Below are 19,586 nucleotides of genomic sequence, written 5' to 3'. Positions count from 1 at the left end.
TGACACTAAATCCCACTATAATCCTCAAGACATATTCCCTCTTTGGCCATTTTTCTGCTTTGTTAGCCTTCACATTTTTGTGACAACTATTCATCTGGGAGGCTGAGGAAGTTTATAGCCATCATTCATTTATTCATTTATGAGCTGTAAAAAAACATAATTTTAGATAAAGTGCCATATCTTTGTTACATGAAGTGTCATTCCTCCATCTCGACATTTCAAGTGATTTGATCAGATGAATTTCACACCTCTTAAAACTTAGGAAGAGAGAAATGTACAGTATGTACAAAGTGTTATTTTTAAAATCCTTCTCTATTCAGCACCCAAATGACTTCATTTTGTACTTAATTTCTTGGTTTGCTTTCTGAGTATAATGATTAAGTCTACTTTAAAAAAAAATATCCATTGTGCTAAGTCAGGAAGAAAGACAGTAAGATAAGTAGAACTGTTTCTTTCCCAGCAAACCTGGCCGTGACTTCTTCCCTCCCAAAGTGTTGATTACACTTTGGAAAAATAAGAAATCTTTTTTTCCCAAAAATAAGTGCAGAAAGGACCTTGAGGGGTCAAGTTCTCCATCACCTTGCCTCTCAGCAATCAATACATATTTAATGGTGACGTTGGCATCCAGGCGCTCCAGGCCAGCTCCAGGCAATCCTCTGAAGTAGATGAAGCTTGTCCTTCCTGTATTCCAGCCCCACCTTTCAGGACCCTACTCCTCTCTTGGAACAGATCTGCTCTGCCCCTCTTACATGAGACTGTTTTTTGTTTGCTTTTTACTGAGACTTGTCCTTAGTGATCTATCGGCTACCAGGAATTTTCTGATTACCCAGCATGGTAGTTTAAACAATGAATAGGCAAACCTGGCACACCAATGTACATTTGACTCTCCTCATTTGCAGCAGTTATATTCTATAAGGTTGCTGTGAACACTGAATTAGAATGCTGAAACATTGCTCCTAGGGGAAATTCAGGATTAGGTTCCCGTGAGCCTTTGGTCACATTTTCTTCAACTGATCAATATATAACCTAGGTTTATGTGTGTTTTTGTTTAAAGACACTTTATTTAATATATATTGTTGATTCATTAACATTGAACTCACGGCCAACCATGCTATAACTCATGCCTGAAGGAAGCTTATCTAACAAATGCATTTTCTCTGTAAGGTGCATCACAGCCTTCTTGCACTTAGGAACACTGAACAACACTTCAGCACTACACTTCAGAGCCATTTTAAGCAGAGAAATAACCAACAAAAAGCACAAAAATACCAAAAAAATGTGGCATTAAACAGACTGCAAAAAGGATACTTGATTACAGTATAAGAGCTGAAACAAGAGGGGAACATCGTCCTGTTTGACACTAGCTGGGAATGTGCACATTGGGTGACTCAAATTTTTTGCCACATTGCACATGTCTGTAAATAACTACAAAAGTAGTGATTTGGGAATTACAAATAAACTTTGGTGAGTAGGCAAATTCACAAATAAGGAATCGGCAAATAATGAGGACCATGTGTATATTTAAGACACAAAAACTTAAACATTTAATATTAGAAATTAAAATAAGTGGGTAGGGTAGATGGTAGTAATATCTTGGTATCAGGATATATGTATTCAGCAAAACAGTGGTTGCTTCTCAGAAGAATGACCGTGAAAAAAATCTATAATGATATCTATGCACTAAACTTTTGTAATTGAAACCCATTAATTTGGTTACATATGAAACTTTTGAAAGCAGGGAAGAGAAACAATAGGGCCTAGGTCAGGGTTCAGATAAAAGTCTATAGCTTAACTTCACATCTCCCAAACTTTGCATGAAGGTGCCCTGAGCACAGCGAGATATTTTTAAATATTGAAGGAAACACAGAGGTCTCTCAGATACTGCATGAAATATTAGCTGCAGGTAGTTCACAGTTTAAACATTAGTTTGGTTACGTTCCTTTTGCTGACATGTGTTTGTGATGCTGAGTTTCTGGTGGTTGCTGTGATAAAGGGCAACCTCAATGGATGTTCAATTGTATTCCAAGGTTTGAGAAGTCATGCAATGTGCAACAGGCACTAAGTTGTTAGGTCCAATCAACTTAATCTACTTTTATGATCTAACTGCTTAATCAACAGAGCTGTTAGTCTTTTGTTTTTTTTTATTTTCTTTTTAGCCTGGAGGCACCATAAAAAAAATGAGACAATGAGAGTGCTTGAAGCAGTAAAGGTTGTGAACCTATGGCTTAACTTTTGGGTCATTTGCATGCTAATTTCTTTCTCATGCCTCAGTTTCCTCATCTGCAAATGGGGACAAATATTACCACAGCTATAAAGCACTAGCGTAGACCTGGCCCTTATGGGTTCCCAAGAAATATTTCCTTTCCTCATCCTGCTGGGATGAAGTTTATCTTCATACCATCAATTAATGAAACAGATTTTATTAAATAATTCAACAATATTATCAAAATCTCAGTGATAGGATTCAGAGTATTTGTCATAGCTAGAAAATAAAGAGTTGAAGAAACTAAAAACAACTTATGTGACAGAATTGATTTACCTATTACAGATTGCTGTTATCAAGTTAATCAAAGTGGTCCCCATAAGGTGCCTAGTTTTTTGTTTTCTCAGTTAATTACAAATAATTTAGTATGATTTTTAAAAAATTTTGGTAATTCAATCTTGGTCATTCATTTATCAAATATTTGTTGAATGCTTACTACATGCCCCAGTGTTGGAGGTATCCTGAATACAGAGGTGAGCAAAACAGACAAAAGTCCCTATCCTCAAGGAATTTGTATTCTTTGGATGGGAGACTGAGAAGAGACAAGTAGATATAATACGCCAGTTAATGTGCCATGGAGAAAACCAAGGCAGGGTAAAGGGGATAGAGCACAGAATAGGTGTGGGGTTTATGAAGGGTGGTCCCTGGGTGACATTTGAGAAGAGACTTGAAGGAGGAGGAAACAAGCTAGAAAGGTATTAGGGGAAGCCTGTTTCAGGCAGAGGGAATGGCACATGTGGCCTAAGGACCACACTGAGTGAGATGGGAACCACTAAAGGGTTCTGAGCAGAAGAATAATATGGTGTGACTTAGATCTTAAGGGGACCACCCTGGCTACCCTGGTGAGAATAGAATGTATGGGGCAAGGGAAGAAGGAAGGAAATTAGTTAGGAGGCCTCCAGAGTAATACAGGATAGAGATGCCAGTGGCCTATCAGTCCTGACTGGTGAGATTTTTGTTCTATATTGGCTTTAGGGAATCTTTAATTCTGTTTTCTAGTTTCCAATCCATTCCAGTGGTGTAGAGCTCTGTGGGGAAATCCTTTCTCATGTATCACCCAAACTCTCCTGTTGCAGTTGCCTCATCTACATCCTAATCTTTCTGCTAATAATGAAACTCATATACATTTGAGCCTTTCCTTTTAATGGTCCTTAATACATTTTTCACATGTCCTGGTGAAACGACTCGAAATCCTTTAGTCTTTTCTCATTTCGCTTCTCTACAGAGGCTGTTGTAGAGGAGAATGAGCATTGGATTGGGAACCGGAGGCAGGCAGATTGATCCTGTTCTTCAACTGATGTGTGGCGTGACCCTGGAGAGGTCACACGATCTTCTTGGGCCTCTGTAATAGGCACAAATTAATCTCATAGACTCTTAGAGGGGAGGAATTTTGGAGGCCTAGTACTTTTAATTGTGGCATTTGCAGATAAGACCCACTTTCACAATCTAACAGTTAGATAATAGTAGAACCAGGGAATCAAGACTAGACCAAAGTGGTTTTTGATTTTTGTAAAAAGACCTTCCCTGAGAGCACATAAGGGCAGAACTGAAGCTTGACTCTCAATCCCCAGCCTTCAAAGTCTAGTAAATTTTACATTTAGTTCATTCCTTTTATCCTCCATCACTATCTAATGACACACATCTAGTTGTCTCTGGGCCCGTTTGCAGACCTTTGCTATTTTTTCATGTCTGCTTTAAATTATGGAGGTCCTTGACCAACCAAAAAATAACACTCATACTTTTAAAATGAATAATTAAAAAAATAACAACATGAGTAGGAGACACATTTGCATGCAATTAACAAACTACCTATGCACAGAACTAGTTATATGGGTAGCTTGGATGAGTTTGCTGCATGTTTAAGGCAGAAGAAAATATTTTAATTTCATCCATTTGCCTGGTGGTATTTGTGATGGTTAAAAGCATGGGCCCTGGAACCCTCAACTTGCTGGTTGTGACACCCTGGAAAATTTACTTAACAACTCTGAGCCTCTTTACGCATCTATGAAATGGGGATTAAATGTATTTCATTAGATTGTTGTAAGAATTAAATCCTTTAGCTGAATGTCTGGCCCATAGTGGATGGTAAAAAATGATTGCTATTATTATTATTGTAGTTGTTGTTGTATTAGGTATATCTTTTATTAAGCATAATAATTATCACTATCACGTATTTCTTTAGTACACTCTTTTCGCTTACAAAACATTTTCATATATATTTGACCCTAGAATCCTATGAGGTAGGCAGGGCAAGTAGCAGTTATTATCTCCGTTTTTTGTGTGAGGAGACAGAAGCAGAAAAGCTCTCAGTGACCGGCCAAAGATGAACAACTTATGAGTGGCCAAGTTTGGCCAAAAACATTCAGGTTCCCTGGGTCCACATCCTGGTTACTATTTTTCTCAGTTTTAAATTTTATTTTGGTTCCTGAGCCATAGTCACTTGAATACAAGCTCATCATTATTAGCCTTACGCTGCCAGGTTGTGTTTGTCATCGACTCATCTACTAAATGCACAGATCACTGAAATGTTTGGACACAGTACTATAGGCACTGTCATATTCTCCTTTTTTCTGTTGAGTGAGATTTTCCATTTTACTTTTCTCTCTCCTTTTCAAAAACTAATAATGAAGAGTGCTTGCAATCTTGTCATCTCGTCTGTCCGCAGAATTTACCAACTTGCTGTAATTATTCTGCAGTAGGCTCCAGAAATGTAAGGAAAGATCAGAGATTATTGTCTCTGTCCACAATGAAAATACAACCAGTTATTTGAACCAGGTTCTGCCCACCCCACCCTTGCTTTAGTTAATAAAGCATGGGAACACAATCTCTTTCTTCTTTCTGTTAATATTCCTGTGAAAGAAAATTGAACATCTATAGATGACTGAGTGAATATTAATAAGCTTGATGATGAGAGAAAAGGAAAACAAGAATGATATGCCAAAGCTTGGAAAATTATTAGGCATAATGTGATATTGGCATGAAGGACCCCATTTTATGCCTGTCTGACCAATCGCAAGGCTTCATCAATAACCACACCTGATTAATTACACTGAGGTAGCCAAAGAAACCAGCAGAATAAAAATGCTCCCTTTTGGATGGAGAATGGGCAACTGCATCATCAGTACTGCTCGGGGTCTGTTTCTTCCTTTTGAAGGATAGAGCCCTGGGAGGTGGCGTTACTATGTGCCAAAGCAGTTTGTGGGCGACCATCACCTTTCAGGTCAATGACAGTTGAGCTGAGAATCTCGCAGTAATGCACTGTCTTCCCTTCATGTACCATCCTCACCATCTCCTGAGTTCATCCACTTAGAATTAACAGAGCTTAATAGTTTAGAGAACATGTTTCAAACTGCCTGTCTAAGAAGCCTTTGAACAAGGTATAACCTCTCATACCTCAGTTTTCCTGTCTGCAAAATGGAGATAATAGTGTCTACATCGTAGGACTGTTAAGAAAACTGTATGAGTTAGTGTATGGAAAGCCCTTAGACAAAACAGTGATAGGCATGTGGAAAGTGTAGTGCATGCTATCTATTATTATTGTCATTCAAGATGGGGAGGGTGTTTTATTTCCAGGTTGATGGATTCATTTGTATCTTTTCTCCAACACTGACTTTACATATTAGACAGGATCTTCATCTAACTCCACTCACTTTAAAGCCATTCTATAGTTCCAGTTCTGCCAAATTTGTAATGTGAAAAAACAGACAACTATAATAACAACAAAACTTATAAAGAGCAATATGTTTGGAGTCAGACAGATTTTGGTGTTTGGGTCTAAATTCTAGTTCTGTTATTAACTAGTTCAGGGACATTTGGGTATGTTGCTTAACTTCTTAGAATCTTGGTTTTCTCATCTCTAAATAAAGATGAGAACTTTCTGTCACTCAAAACATAGTGGTCACATCAAGGCAAACACATCTGTGTATAATGGATTTTCTTGGGGTTGGGGATCACGATTAGATGGTTCAACAGCCAGGGGATACAGCATTGGCACAGACACCATGGTTCTGCTTGAAGTCTCCAAGCTTATTTCACTGTGCTGGTCTGAGTTAAATGGATATTATATAGGAAAGAGTTATTTAATCCTTGCTGGGTGTGTAGTAGTTGGTAGCTTCACTTTAGGAAATGTTTGAAGGAATTGATTTCAAAATCCTAAGTAATAATTCTGACAAACATTTAAAAAATGCCTCTTATGTGCCAGACACTCTACACAGGGTATATTACTTAATCTTCATAACAATCATATAGGTAGCTATTATTATCAACACCAATTCACATAGTTGGAAACCACAGCTAAGAGGATTTCGTCCATGGTCACACAGAGGTTCACATTCAAACAGTCTTTACTCTAGTGTCTGTGGTTGTAACCTGTATGCTGTATAGCTTAGTGACCGTATCAGGTACTTCATCAGGTCTAGCCATTGGCCTGGGGATGATTAATCCTTTTTACTTATTGAGAGTAAAAGAGAAATGAAATTGAGTGAAAGGGGCATTATATAAGAAGTATATGTTTAACGTTTGTTGTTGATGGTGATATTTTACCTTGTAATAGATTTGTATGGGTGGAAATAACACACAAATATAATTTTTCTTAAAATTAGAAAGCATGTTATGTCGAGTTAAACTTAGATTTGCTACACCTACAGGAGGAAGTAATAAATAATATGTATTTTTTAAAAAACGATAAATTAGGGCAGCTTGATTTTTCTGACTCTTTTCTAGCCAATACCCTCCCACATAATCCCTTACGTGTAATCCCCCAAGAGCTGTCTTTCCTGGGGGTTACTTAGCCTTTGCAGTGACAAAGTGTATGGAGGGTGTGAAGGTTATCAATTTAAAATATGCTGATGTTTCTCTTTTTCTCTGTATCTGTAGACCCCAGAAGAACTAGAGGATGATTCTGACTTTGAGCAGGAAGATTATGACGTGCGCAGCCGGACAAGTGTTCAGACCGAGGATGACCAGCTTATCGCAGGGCAGAGTGCACGGGTGAGTGGACACCAAGGACTTTGGTTTGGTGCAAAGGGGCTACGTTCACCAAATTGGTTTGAGAGAATTTCTGATTTCCAGGGTCTTGGAACCCCAGAGATTCGTGGCTTAGAAATCTGTGCTCTCATCTGGGGTTGTGTTTAGCAATTAACGTTTTACACAATGGAAGTAACCACCACTGCTTCTGAGTTCTTCTAACTCCATTCTCTCTCCATCACTCGAAACATAGCAGCCATATCAAAGCAAACACTTAATGTGTATAGTGGATTTTGTTGGGGTTGGGGATCGTGATTAGATGGTTCAACAGCCAGGGGACATAGGAATGCTTGGATCTGGCATTGGCACAGACACCATGATTCTCCTTGAAGTCTCCAAGCTTCTTAACAACACAAGAGGCAAGGACAAATGGAGAATTAGAGTCCTGCTTTGTTACTGGCTGGGCTGTTGCTCCATACTCTGGCCTACGGTCTCTGATAAACAAGACTACGTCTTTTAAAATTGGTTCAAGACCATCAGAGTAGAGAGAGAACTTTTTTCCCCTTGATATCTACCTATGGTCAGGGCAGTAGCCCTAGATCTGTCTTCCATGTGATAGAAAAAGAAATTACAGAGACATACTAGAAATATGCCAGCTTAAGGCGTAAAGCAGAAAGCAACAGAAAGATCACCACTCTGGCTGACATTTGAACATTCCTGAACTCTCCGTGACACTGTCTACCAGCACAAATGTTCCAAAGAGGATCCTGGAATCTGACCAATCCAGTTAGGTGTATCTCCTTGAGAGCAGATGCAGGTAATCAAGGCAGATGGGGGGAGATGAAATTCCTGGGGGTTGCCAAAGAGGGTGAGATTCTCCTCCCTTTAAAGGCTCAGCTTCCATAGAGTAAAAACAGTCAAATTATAGAAAAACTGAGAATTAGATATTCTAATTCTTGACGTTAAGTTTTACTAAGGAAAGATAATGAATAGGAAGCGTGAGGTTGAGAAAGAGGTAGTAATTTGGAACAGGGATTAGGAAACCCCAGAAAGTTCACACTGGTTTGGGAATTGTGAAAGAAGAGTAGGAAACAGTCAGCCAGAGGTTAAGATAAAGAGGACTCAAAGAAGACTAAGCGTTTTGTTGAGTTGAGGAAGTGTTGGTACTTAAAACCCAATTTCTCTTTTGTGCCTTATATCCTGATAGTCTCATCCAACAATTAAATGATCCAGAAGATCTAGACAGGCATTGGTAGGGGAAATATGAGGGTAAAGGCAAGAAAACTAAAGATGCACTGGCTTTGATTTCAGACAGACTTGGTTTTGAATCGCAAAGGGTAGAATGAGGACCATGCTCTATTACATGCTGCTTAATTTCTCTGAGCTTCAGTCCTATCATCTGTAAAATGTGAATAATAGACTTAATTGATAGGATTCTTTTGTGGTTTTAATTATTTAATATTTATAAAATAATGAGCACAATACCTGACATACATTAAGTTCTCAATAAAAGATGACTCTGAAAATTGTCATCTTTTAGAAAAGAAATCTCTTCTGATCACAGGCCGGTGACAGTAGAAAAGTGCACAAAAGAGTATGAAGCTCCCTACTTTGAAAATCCCTTGTAGACTCTATTTAATCTCCCCCAAAATGTTGAAAATTGGGAACTTCATTAAGCTGAGAGTCTTTTGAGCCGGTGTTGGTGTAACACTAAACTAATTCATCAACCAAGTCAATTCATCTTCAAAATTAAGTAAAACCGGCATTGTTATGTCAATGACAAAGGGCAAGTTTGAGTAATTCATCCAAACGTTAATCAATTCAAAGTCAATTTGATTGACTGACTGCAACTCAGTATTGATACAGCCCAGTATCCATTGATTTGTTTTCTCAAAAACAAAGGCATATTGTACAACCCTTGTCTTGCCTTATCATCACCATCTTGTCAAAATGACATGATTAGTCCCATTTTTTACAAGGAAGAATATGATCTCGTTGTACTTCCATTTCACACATCTTACTTACATTAGACATCAAGTCAATTATGATGGGTGGAAACAAAAGTCAGATAGCACCTGTCTACATCATCTATTATTTCTTCACCCAATAGGTGAAAAGACAATAGTCTTTTTTGAAAGACTTTTCAGCATGAATTGTGAACATGGTCCAGGATAGTAAGAACAAAGTACCCCTTGTAATCCAGCACTTGCTGACTTGTCTTTGAGATCCATGATGTGGTCTGGGTGATTAACTTGCAGCAGACAGGATTAGTTATTGAGTCAGCCTATTTTAGCCTGTAATTATAGGAGGACAAATCAGAGACATAGAATTATGACTGTAAGTTGGAAATAAGAGGGTGCGTTGAATTGCTCAGATGACAGATGGTCGAACGTTTGACCAGAGAAGTGTGCTAACTTGGTCAAAATTGTGAAGGAGGCAGAAGTTGTCTTTGACAGAGGCTGTTGCTCTTTCTAGCAGCCAGTCCCCCCCTGTTAATGGCCCTTGTTTTGTGTTCTCATTCAGGCAAATTCTTCCTCTCTGAAAATGGTAAATTAATCTGCAAGGAGGTAAAGGTGGGAGAAAGCTTTTAGTACCCGTTCCAACATTGCTCTCAAATTCTGAAATTAGAGTATTTATTTCTTTTATGTGTGCTTGTCTGCTGCTTCTCTACAACATTTTATGAGAGAGAATGAGAATGATCATACCCTGATCTGATAAAATATAGAAGCAATCAGACCCTTTGATCCTAGACGCGAAATCTTATAAACTCTTTCTTCACAGGTTGGTATAGATAAAGTTGGTCAGTGACATCTCTTGGGCACTTAACCTTGGTGATAGAATACATTATTTGGAGTCACACAGACTTTATTTTAAATATGGGCTTGGCCAAGCTGTGTGATTTGGGGGCAATTTTCTTAACCTCTCCTTCCCTCATCTCCTTGTAGACATATCTATGAGATATGTACTCATATCTATGAGTATCCTACCTCATAATGTCATTAGGAGAACTGCATAATAAAATGTATAACAAAACTTGTCACATAATGTTAAGTTGATGAAGATGATGATGATGATGCTTGTAGTGTAAGGTAGTCATTTATTAGAAGGCTGGCCAAATAATTTAATCTGAAAGAGCTGGATAATTTAGGCAATTCTGAAAGTTTTTACTTGAGTTAATGGGACAATTTTCCAATTCACTTCACAGCCTGAGACTAGTAGAAGTCAAAGGACCCACTCCTTAACTACTTATATTTATTATCCTGCTTTAAAACCAAGTGAGTAGAAATGGGCACATTGAGTTTTAGTTCTTTTAATCGTTATTTATAAACATTCATGTACTTGAAGGCTTAATGTTAGACTCTTGCTCTGCATTTAAGAAACTAACACTTGTCCATTTGGAGGCCCATAGACTTCAAAAGTCATTTTTCTCTTTGAGATTGGAAAAAGAATTATATCAAAAGCTCCTTGAGATTTAGGTTGACAAAAAGATTCTGGCGTGAGTGGTTGCTGGCTTCTATCAGTGATTTGCACTTTCATTTAACAAGTAGAGTTTATAACATTAATCACAAAAAATGGTTGGCTGTTCAGAGGAAAGGCTGGGAGCCTGGGGTGCGGGGGTAGGAAACTTTGTGGATTCAAGGCTCTGATGCCACCAATATGGGGCCGCAGATCAATCAGATTAACAATCTAGAGAGCTGTGCTTGGTTCCTGTGAATAGAAGCAGCAGAAACTCAGACGGCCCCAGGTGATTATATAACACAAACAGAAAAGCTGATTTGTTCCCTCTCTTCTTGGCCATGAAAATAATTTTTCTCACGTTCCCCTAGTTGGAGGGAATAAACAATTGCATGTGTTGTATTTTGTGTTCAACTTGATTTTAGTGTAGCCAGCCTCTAATTTTTTTTTTCTAGCCAGAACGGCTTCAATGTGTTAACATTTCAAACTGCTGAGTTACATTGATAAGACCTAATTAAAACTCATGTGTTGAATTTTAATTTGATTAACTTGCAAATTTCACAGTTTGTGATCTACTGTTTATAGATAACCTTTTATTCAATTCCAGTTTCAGAAAAGGTCAATTATGAATTTTTTAAAGGCAAGAGCATTTTAAGAATATTTAGGAAAAGACTCCAGCTCATCGATAGCTACCTCAGCAGAAGCAAAAGTAATGACGCTTTGCACCCAAGTCACACAGCATTAAGTGTATCATGCGGATCAAGCACCCCTAGAGTCAAAAGAACATTTTCCTTTGCAAATCTGCTTTGAAGGGACCAGTTTTTCTTCAGAATTGTGCCCTTAGAAAATGTTTGTCAGTTCTGGCAACTTCTCTCAAATTATGTTGATGACATGAGTGGAAGAATGTTTAAGCAGTCTGTCAAAATATATTGATTGAGCTTCTACTCTGTGCAGGACGCTGAGGCCTCTACCCTAAGGAAGCTCAGAGAGAAGTCAGAGGTAGGGCATTAGTAGGAATTAGAAAGTAGAGCAAGGCAGACAATATTCAAATGCTAAATTGTACAATTGAAACTCAAGTGATATAGTTGACAGAGAAGTGTATACCCTTTAATCCTTCTGGAGCAATGAGAGGCACTGCTTTCCATCTGGGGATTGACTTTAGAGTCTGGAGGTCTGCCGGGTAGTTTTATGGATTCTTTTACAGAGAAACACCTAGTGAATGCTTTAAATCATGCTGCTTAAAACTTGTGAAGTCTAAGTAAAACATAACTATCAATTTTGTATAAGGAGGATAAATTAATCAAGGACAGAGTTAGATCATCAGACAAGGATGCTTCAGGAAAAAAGTGCATACTTAACTTCTGCAAATCCAAACCTATCTTAAATGCATTGGAGTAGCTGCCTTGTTATTAGTGCAATATTGCATAAGTGAGTTTACAACAAACTCTTTTGTATATTAACCACCTTTATAAATACAGTTTTTAAAAGTACTTTAAAATATTTTTTCAAAATATAGTATTTTAAATACTTTAACTGTAGTATTTGTACCAGTGTGGCTTTTTAAATATGGATTGTAATTTGTGTGTACACACAGACACACTCACACATACACATCATATACACACACCATACTCGTATACTATTTATATAAAGTCACACACATGCATGCATGGAAGTTAGTAGACATGGCTGTCTATTAGTAAGAAGTAGCATCTGGGCAGCTGCTAGTCCAAGGACACCTTTATGCAAATCAGACCAAGATACCCTCACTCTGGGCAGATGAAGGCTCATCTCTAGGATGGTCAGCCTGGTAGACAGCACTGGTGATTTCAGTGACCCTTGCCCCCCTGGGCCAGGACCATTGTGCAGTGTCTAACCTGCATGGTCATGCGTGGTGATCCAGTTTTTTGGTTAAGTACAATGGTTAAGTACCATGTTAGCTGACCCGGATTTTAATGCTATTCCTACAGTTTATTAGTTGTATAATACTGGGAATTTAATTAATTTCTCTGAGTCTTGGTATCATCATTAATTATATAAAATAGAGGTAATAATAGTATTAATCTTATAGAATGATTAAGTAGATTAAGTTTTTTTGTGCCTCTTAGCACAGTACCCAGTATACGTGTCTGTACTCAAGGAATCATGTCAATCTCCTATTTATAGATATTCACATAGACTCTGGGCCCATACCTTCTCTTTGATGGCAACTAAGTAATAAGCTAGAGGAGTACCTGCAAAGGAAAACTAATATGGAAATGATGATAATGTAATGCTAACAATAATCCCATACATGTTTAATTTTTTTTGGACAAATCATTTAACTCATTTATTATTTCATTTGCTGTCCACCATAACATTTTGAGGTAATTGTTTACTATTCTTATATCTGAAATCCTTAAGGTTATGATCCAGTAGCCATAAGGTCTTGACCCAAGTCTGTGACACAGTCTAGTTGAGCCCAGTTTTTCTGAGCTTATGTCCACTGGTATTTCTCTTAGACATCAGCTACCTCTCCTTCAAACAATTTACTCACAATGGGAGGAACTTTACAGTTTAGGAAGTAGTTTTTCTGTGTTATTTTACTTATCCTTTGTGAAAGCTCTATGTCCTCCAAATCATGCTCCCTTGGTCTCTCTTCTGGAGAATACATGTATCCCAGAACCTAAGGGATGCTAGTATTGACATACTTTCTGCATGCTCCTCTGTGAAGCGGGTTGCACATGGTTCTGTGAGGATGCAATGAGGTGATGTCAAACATTTCCCTCAGGACCTGCTGCATAAATGGCTTTTAAAAAGTACAGTTGATTCTCTTTATTCACGGTACTTACGTTCTATAAAGTCACCATGAACACTTAATTAGTAACTACTGAATCATCGCTCCTAGGGGAAATACAGGGTTAGGTTCCTGAGAGCTGCTAGTCTCGACATTTTTTCCAATCAAGCAATACATAATCTTGTTTAATGAGTGTTTTTGTTTAGATATGTTATTTTATAGTTTTGATTCATTAACATTGAACTCACAGCCAAGAGCACCATACCTCATGCCTGAATGAAGCTTATCTAATACATGTATTCTCTCCATAAAGCACATCACAACCTTCTTGTGCTTGGGGACATTAGACAGCACTTCATCACTATGCTTGGGGGCTATGTTAAACAGCAAAATCACCAACAAAAAGTAAAAAGATATGGAAAATGTGGCACTAAGTAGACCACAGAAAGGACGCTTGTTTATAGTATGAGTGTTGAAACAAGAGGGCAGAGAATCCCTTGTTCAGCCTCATCTGGGAACGTGCATGTTGTGTAACTCGAACTTTTTGCAGCTTTGTGCATGTCTCTGAATGACTGTGAAAGTACCACAAGTATTAGTTTTGGGGTTGCAAATAAATTTTAGGGAATAGGCAAATATGCAAATAAATAATCCATGAATAATGAGAAAAGACTGTAGTTCTTCCTTTCTATATTCCCTTACCTATCACTTATTGAAAATCAACCCTTGTTTCCAGTCCTATATTTTATCCCATAACAACTTCTCCATCCACATACTCGTAGGCTCTACAGAGAGCCATGGTCATCCCAGGATTTCCATAAAGGAGGTGGGGGAGAGCTGGGAATAGGTATGCCATCCCTAAAATGCCCTGGGTTTGGCATCTACCCATGGACTCCATCATTAACACTCATAGAAAGTCTCCCCAATCCACCCCACCCCACTTGGATACTCAGATATTGTTTAAAATTCCTCCCCTTCCCAGTGACAGAAGGCCTTTTTTCTTTTTTTCCTTCTCTGAGCAGATTTCAATGTTGAAAGAGGTGCATTCTTTCATCTGGTAAAAGTTTCCTGAGACCAAATATAAAAATTGTCAAGAATAGATTCTTTTGAACAAACATATGTCATCAAAGTGACAGAGAAGTTCTGTTACTGTCAATGTGCATGTACCTTTGGATCTCTATATTCTTTGTATGTGGGAGTGGGGACAGGGATCTAGAGACCTTACCAGTCTGTGCTTTTCCCTTCCTGGGGTTTGGAGAACACGTAATTTCCAGAATGGTGGGAGCCTATAAACCTTGTCAGGGTCTAGCTTTGCCATTAACTGGAGGCAGAGTTGACCTACTGTATGTACTTCCTTTGTCACCATTAGTCATACATTTTCTGTAACCCACACAGGCCATCATGGCGCAACTACCACAGGAGGAGAAGGCAAAAATAGCTGAGCAGGTGGAGATATTCCACCAAGAGAAAAGCAAGCTGGATGCTGAAGTGGCCAAATGGGACGACAGTGGCAATGATATAATTGTGCTGGCCAAGCAGATGTGTATGATCATGATGGAAATGACAGACTTCACAAGGTGAGGCCCAGAGATAGGAAGATGAAGATTTTCTCATTAAACCCAGAAGCATAACAGTGTATATTAGCATGTGAAAGCCTGCTGAAAAATTAAAATACTATATCAAAGCAAGGTAGTGGTATTATAAAATTTACATGTGTAAGTCAAAATGACCTATTCTTAGCAGATAGATTTTTTTGGTCAAGGAGAACAGATTCATTTTTGTAATTATTATTGTTTTAATTATCTGTCCTAAGTCAGTCATAAAATCAAATTCCTGGGGGTTGGGTGGCTCATTTTTCATCTGTGCTATTTTGCAATGTGTTTAAATATTATTCTGAAGATAAGGTGAATGATTTAATATCCCTTTGGAAAAAATATGTATCTATACATAATGTATGTGTGCACATATATATGTAATATGCTTTAATGCTAGCTCGTGACCTAGCATTAATATCAGCTTAAAGAATCAAGTTCAACAATCTGATTCCATAAGTTTGAGAGGGAACTTAAAAATTGTATAAGTTTTATTTCCTTTTGCTCTGAGCAGTGCTTTTAATAAATCAAGAGACCAGTCAGAATTTTGTCAGGAGCCTTTTTTCACCGGGGGTCATTGCTGTTTCTGTCATTGCATTTTTAGTCTCCTCTTTAAAGGGAGGTGACATTTCTGCCCTTTCTACCACCCAAAGGGCAAACCAGGGGAGAGCAAAGCTCAGTGAAAAGATCTCGGGATTTTGAATCCATATATCAGGTGATTTTGGACTAGTCTCTTACTGTCTTTGTTTATTTGCAAAATGGAGAAAAAATACTTTTCTTACCAACTTCACAGGAGAGTTTTAAAATCCAAAGGGGTAATGCAGTTGTAAATTATGCTGCCATACAAATGTAAGCTATCATTTCACTGCCGAGTTTTCTTTCTGGGAAACACAGACACACATAGACACACATGAGCAAAGATATTTTAATGCTTCATCATGGTATTTGTTGTTAAAACTATGTAAGATATGTGGCATGTCAAAATATCACCATATGGGTGACAATTTTTTTTAATGATTGTTGAATGCTTCTAATAAGAAAAGGCTACAATTGATTATAGGTTATAATAAAATGTGGAACATCTCTGCCTCATCTCTTACCCTTTGCCTCTGGCCAATATGGACTGATGACATTGCTTGGCACTTTCTCCAAATATTTTTAAATTGTTTTTGACTTCAGTGGAATGACTTTAGTGTTATGAGGGTGACCTTTGAGACTTTCAAATGTCATTGTATTCATTAGAAGTTCAAATTTGTACTTTTCGTTAGTCTTTGTCGGCTTCACAGATTTATTTCACACACACAAAAAATAATAATAGGAAAAAACAGTCTGAGGTATTGTTTAAATCCGAATTTCCTGCAGATCAGACTATCATGGCAGGCTCAGTCATTGCTTTTCAAGGCCTATGATGACTTAATTTGCTTGCTTTCAACATTGTATTAGTACTTTATCTGATGGATATTATGCAATCCATTAATAACATCCCTTGAACGAATAATCTCATTAGTTTAAAGTGAATAATGAATCTAGTCATGTTGCTAGTTTAGATCAGGAGAACATTTTATAATGCTCCAGATTATATATAACTGTGGTCAAGGAAGAGAGATATGTTTGAGGAGGTCTTGTTAGATGATATTAAGTAAGACAGACTTTCTATTAGTCAAAGTACAGTTTTAAAAGTGAAAAAAAGGCCACTTCAATTTCCTGGGGATTTCATATAATCATTTTCTGCTGATTTGAATAATGAAATGTCTAGAATGCTACTGGTTGTCATTTTTCCCACTGCCTGATGAGTAGTTTTGTGCCCCTTTGTGAGCACAAAGGGAGGAGTATAGTAATTAATGACCAGAGAAACAGAAGAGGGTGTGAATTGGAAATGGAACACAGGAAGCTGAGGTTTTGTTGCCTCCATCTGTGAAGGCTCTTCCTTTGCAAAGAAGTAACTGACTTGAGCCTTGCTTTGTAGCCTCTCACCTAAGTTCGCTGCCCTTGACCATACGCATTATTATTATCTCCCTTGCATGTTCCACTTCAAAAAGGAATAATTTCAGCCCTATACCTCTAATGACACTTATGTGCTATTTTCTCTTATTTAAAGGAAAGGATATAGCTGATTAGGAATTGAAACTTGATTACTCTTCTCAAGTCATATGTTTAAAGGGCATTTGGGTGCAAAAAATAACCTTGCATTTATTATCTTGTTGTTTTATTCTTATCAGTAGCTAATTCATTAATTTGATTCAGTAATCTCAATGATATCCACTCCATTATTATTAAAATTGGAGAGGTTCTGCCTCATTATTTGTGTAATAACTTCTTCATGGAGGATAAAACTGATTATGCCTCATGTCTTTTTCCTGTTAGGTTATTCCATCTCACGAGCAATGGTGGAAGCACTGTCCTGCATAGTGTGAATCCATACTTCTCATGTCATTTTCAGAAAGAAATAGTATGTGCCAGTCTTGTGTCCCAATAACAAAAGGTGTGCAGATGGGGGCAGCTCAGGAAGAAACCCAAGTTTAATTGTATAGCAAGGGACAAAGCTGTCTTTTGAGATCAACCGTAAGTTCTGATCTTGAAAGGAACAGAGTTCAGGCTAAGGAAAAAAAAACTTTCAGGGTACAATGGACTGTAAAACCCTGAGCACTTGATTCAAAAATCATATAATCACCCCACTCCTCCCAAACTTCATTCCTGCCTTAGTTCAGACACTTGTTATCTCAGCTCAGGTATCGCTTGACTGGTCTTTCAGTTCCAATTCTTGACTCTTGTCTGTTCATTCCATGCCACATCTGATCATTAAAGGGCAACCATCCAGCCCCCTTTGCACCAAAACTTTCATTAGCTCCTCTTTTCACAGAATAAAATTCAAATCTTTAGTTTGCTATTTAAGGCCTACCTTTATTGACCCTTAGACTTCTTTCTCAATTTTGTCCTTCAAATTCAAATTTGTACAAATTTGTACAAAGTACAAATATTTGTACTTCAAATTCAAGGCCATGATATAAACGTTACTTCCTTAAATAGTTCAACTCATGGTCCTGAAGTCTCACCTGACTCCTTATTAATCTCCATATTCATTCAACTTTTCTACTGTGTTCTCTTCATACTGCTGCAGCTGATTGGTGAAAGCGTTATTTCCCAAGAATGTTTTATGGAACCCTGGTTCTGAAAAGAGGCTTCTATGATTCAATACATTTGCAAATACACTCCTTACATACTATATCTTATTATTGGAGAGTCACATTATATATTGACAAGTTAGAGGTAGTGAGAAAGCTATAGCAAATAAGTTGGATTAACTCAGAACTTAAGGATTGTGGGGGGCCAGCCCCGTGGCTTAGCGGTTAAGTGCGCGCCCTCCGCTACTGGTGGCCCGGGTTCGGATCCCGGGCACGCACCGACGCACCGCTTCTCCTGCCATGCTGAGGCCACGTCCCACATACAGCAACTAGAAAGATGTGCAACTATGACATACAACTATCTACTGGGGCTTTGGGGGAAAAAAAAGGAGGAGGATTGGCAATAGATGTTAGCTCAGATCCAGTCTTCCTCAGCAAAAAAAGAGGAGGATTAGCACAGATGTTAGCTCAGGGCTGATCTTCCTCACAAAAAAAAAAAAAAAGAAAAAAAGAATTGTGGGTACTGAGTACATTAACTCAGAATGTATTCACGCATTGATTTTCGCATTAATACCTGTTACCTTTTCATGAAATAAATATAAATTAGTTGGTAAATTGTAGATAGTGTTGATGTAGTAATAGTTTTCCAAGACTATCTTTTTTTGGAGTGACCACTTCCTGGGAAAGCTTTCAAATATTGAGCCTTATATAAGAATCACCTATGACCAGAAGAGAGAAGGTTACGTGAATCTACATAATAGAGCCAATTCTACAGCTTGATGTTCTTTCCAAGAAAACTAAAAATGTGTTCCAGATGTAACACTGTGGTAGTTTCTGTGTTTAAGGTCACAAGATTCCTCAAAAGACCTTTTAAAAAATGCCCCAAATAGAGAATCTGGTCTAGAGTAGGGGACACAAAGGGTATAAGCCATCATTTTGAGACTGGGAGCTACAGCCAATGGAGCAAGTCTCTTTGGCAACATTACCTTCTACTGATAGGAAGACTCAAACTTCTGGTCTTCTCTTTTCTGGGCCTGATATATGTTTTTTTCTGTTGGCCATTTGTTTCTTGTTTCCATGCCCACTTCACATTACTCAGATGACTGTGGCTCATTTAGACATCTGCTGTCCAATACAGTAGCCACTAGCCACATGTGGCTATTTAAGTTAATTGTTTCTTATTGTGGTAAAAATATATACAATAAAATTTACCATTTTAACCATTTTTAAGTGTACAGTTCTGTGGCATTAAGTACATTAACTCTGTTGTGCAACCATCACCACCATCCATCTCTTAGAAATCTTTTATCTCCTCCAACAGAAACTCTGTACCATTCAGTGCTAACTCCTCATTCCCCTCTCCCCTCAGCCCCTGGCAATCACCATTCTCCTTTCTGTCTCTATGAATTTAACTA

At 37.9% G+C, this 19,586-nt stretch overlaps 1 protein-coding gene across 8 annotated transcripts in view; it reads left to right on the top strand.

Moving 5' to 3' along the window:
* The window catches only part of CTNNA2 (catenin alpha 2), a 1,067,853-nt gene that overhangs the window by 998,045 nt on the left and 50,222 nt on the right, over positions 1 to 19,586 (top strand). For all 8 annotated transcript variants that reach the window (XM_014792722.2, XM_087436505.1, XM_087436499.1 and 5 more), the window contains 2 exons: positions 7,139 to 7,252; positions 14,853 to 15,034. In XM_014792722.2, the coding sequence (XP_014648208.2) occupies positions 7,139 to 7,252; positions 14,853 to 15,034 (296 nt within the window). The remainder of the gene's footprint in view (positions 1 to 7,138; positions 7,253 to 14,852; positions 15,035 to 19,586) is intronic.

This window comes from Ceratotherium simum, chromosome 11 (genome assembly GCF_057802395.1).
Source record: "Ceratotherium simum simum isolate JZ-2026a chromosome 11, ASM5780239v1, whole genome shotgun sequence".
NCBI classification, from domain to species: domain Eukaryota; kingdom Metazoa; phylum Chordata; class Mammalia; order Perissodactyla; family Rhinocerotidae; genus Ceratotherium; species Ceratotherium simum.
The sequence above is the reverse complement of the archived record's forward strand: the minus strand, read 5'-3'. Positions and strand labels throughout refer to the sequence as shown.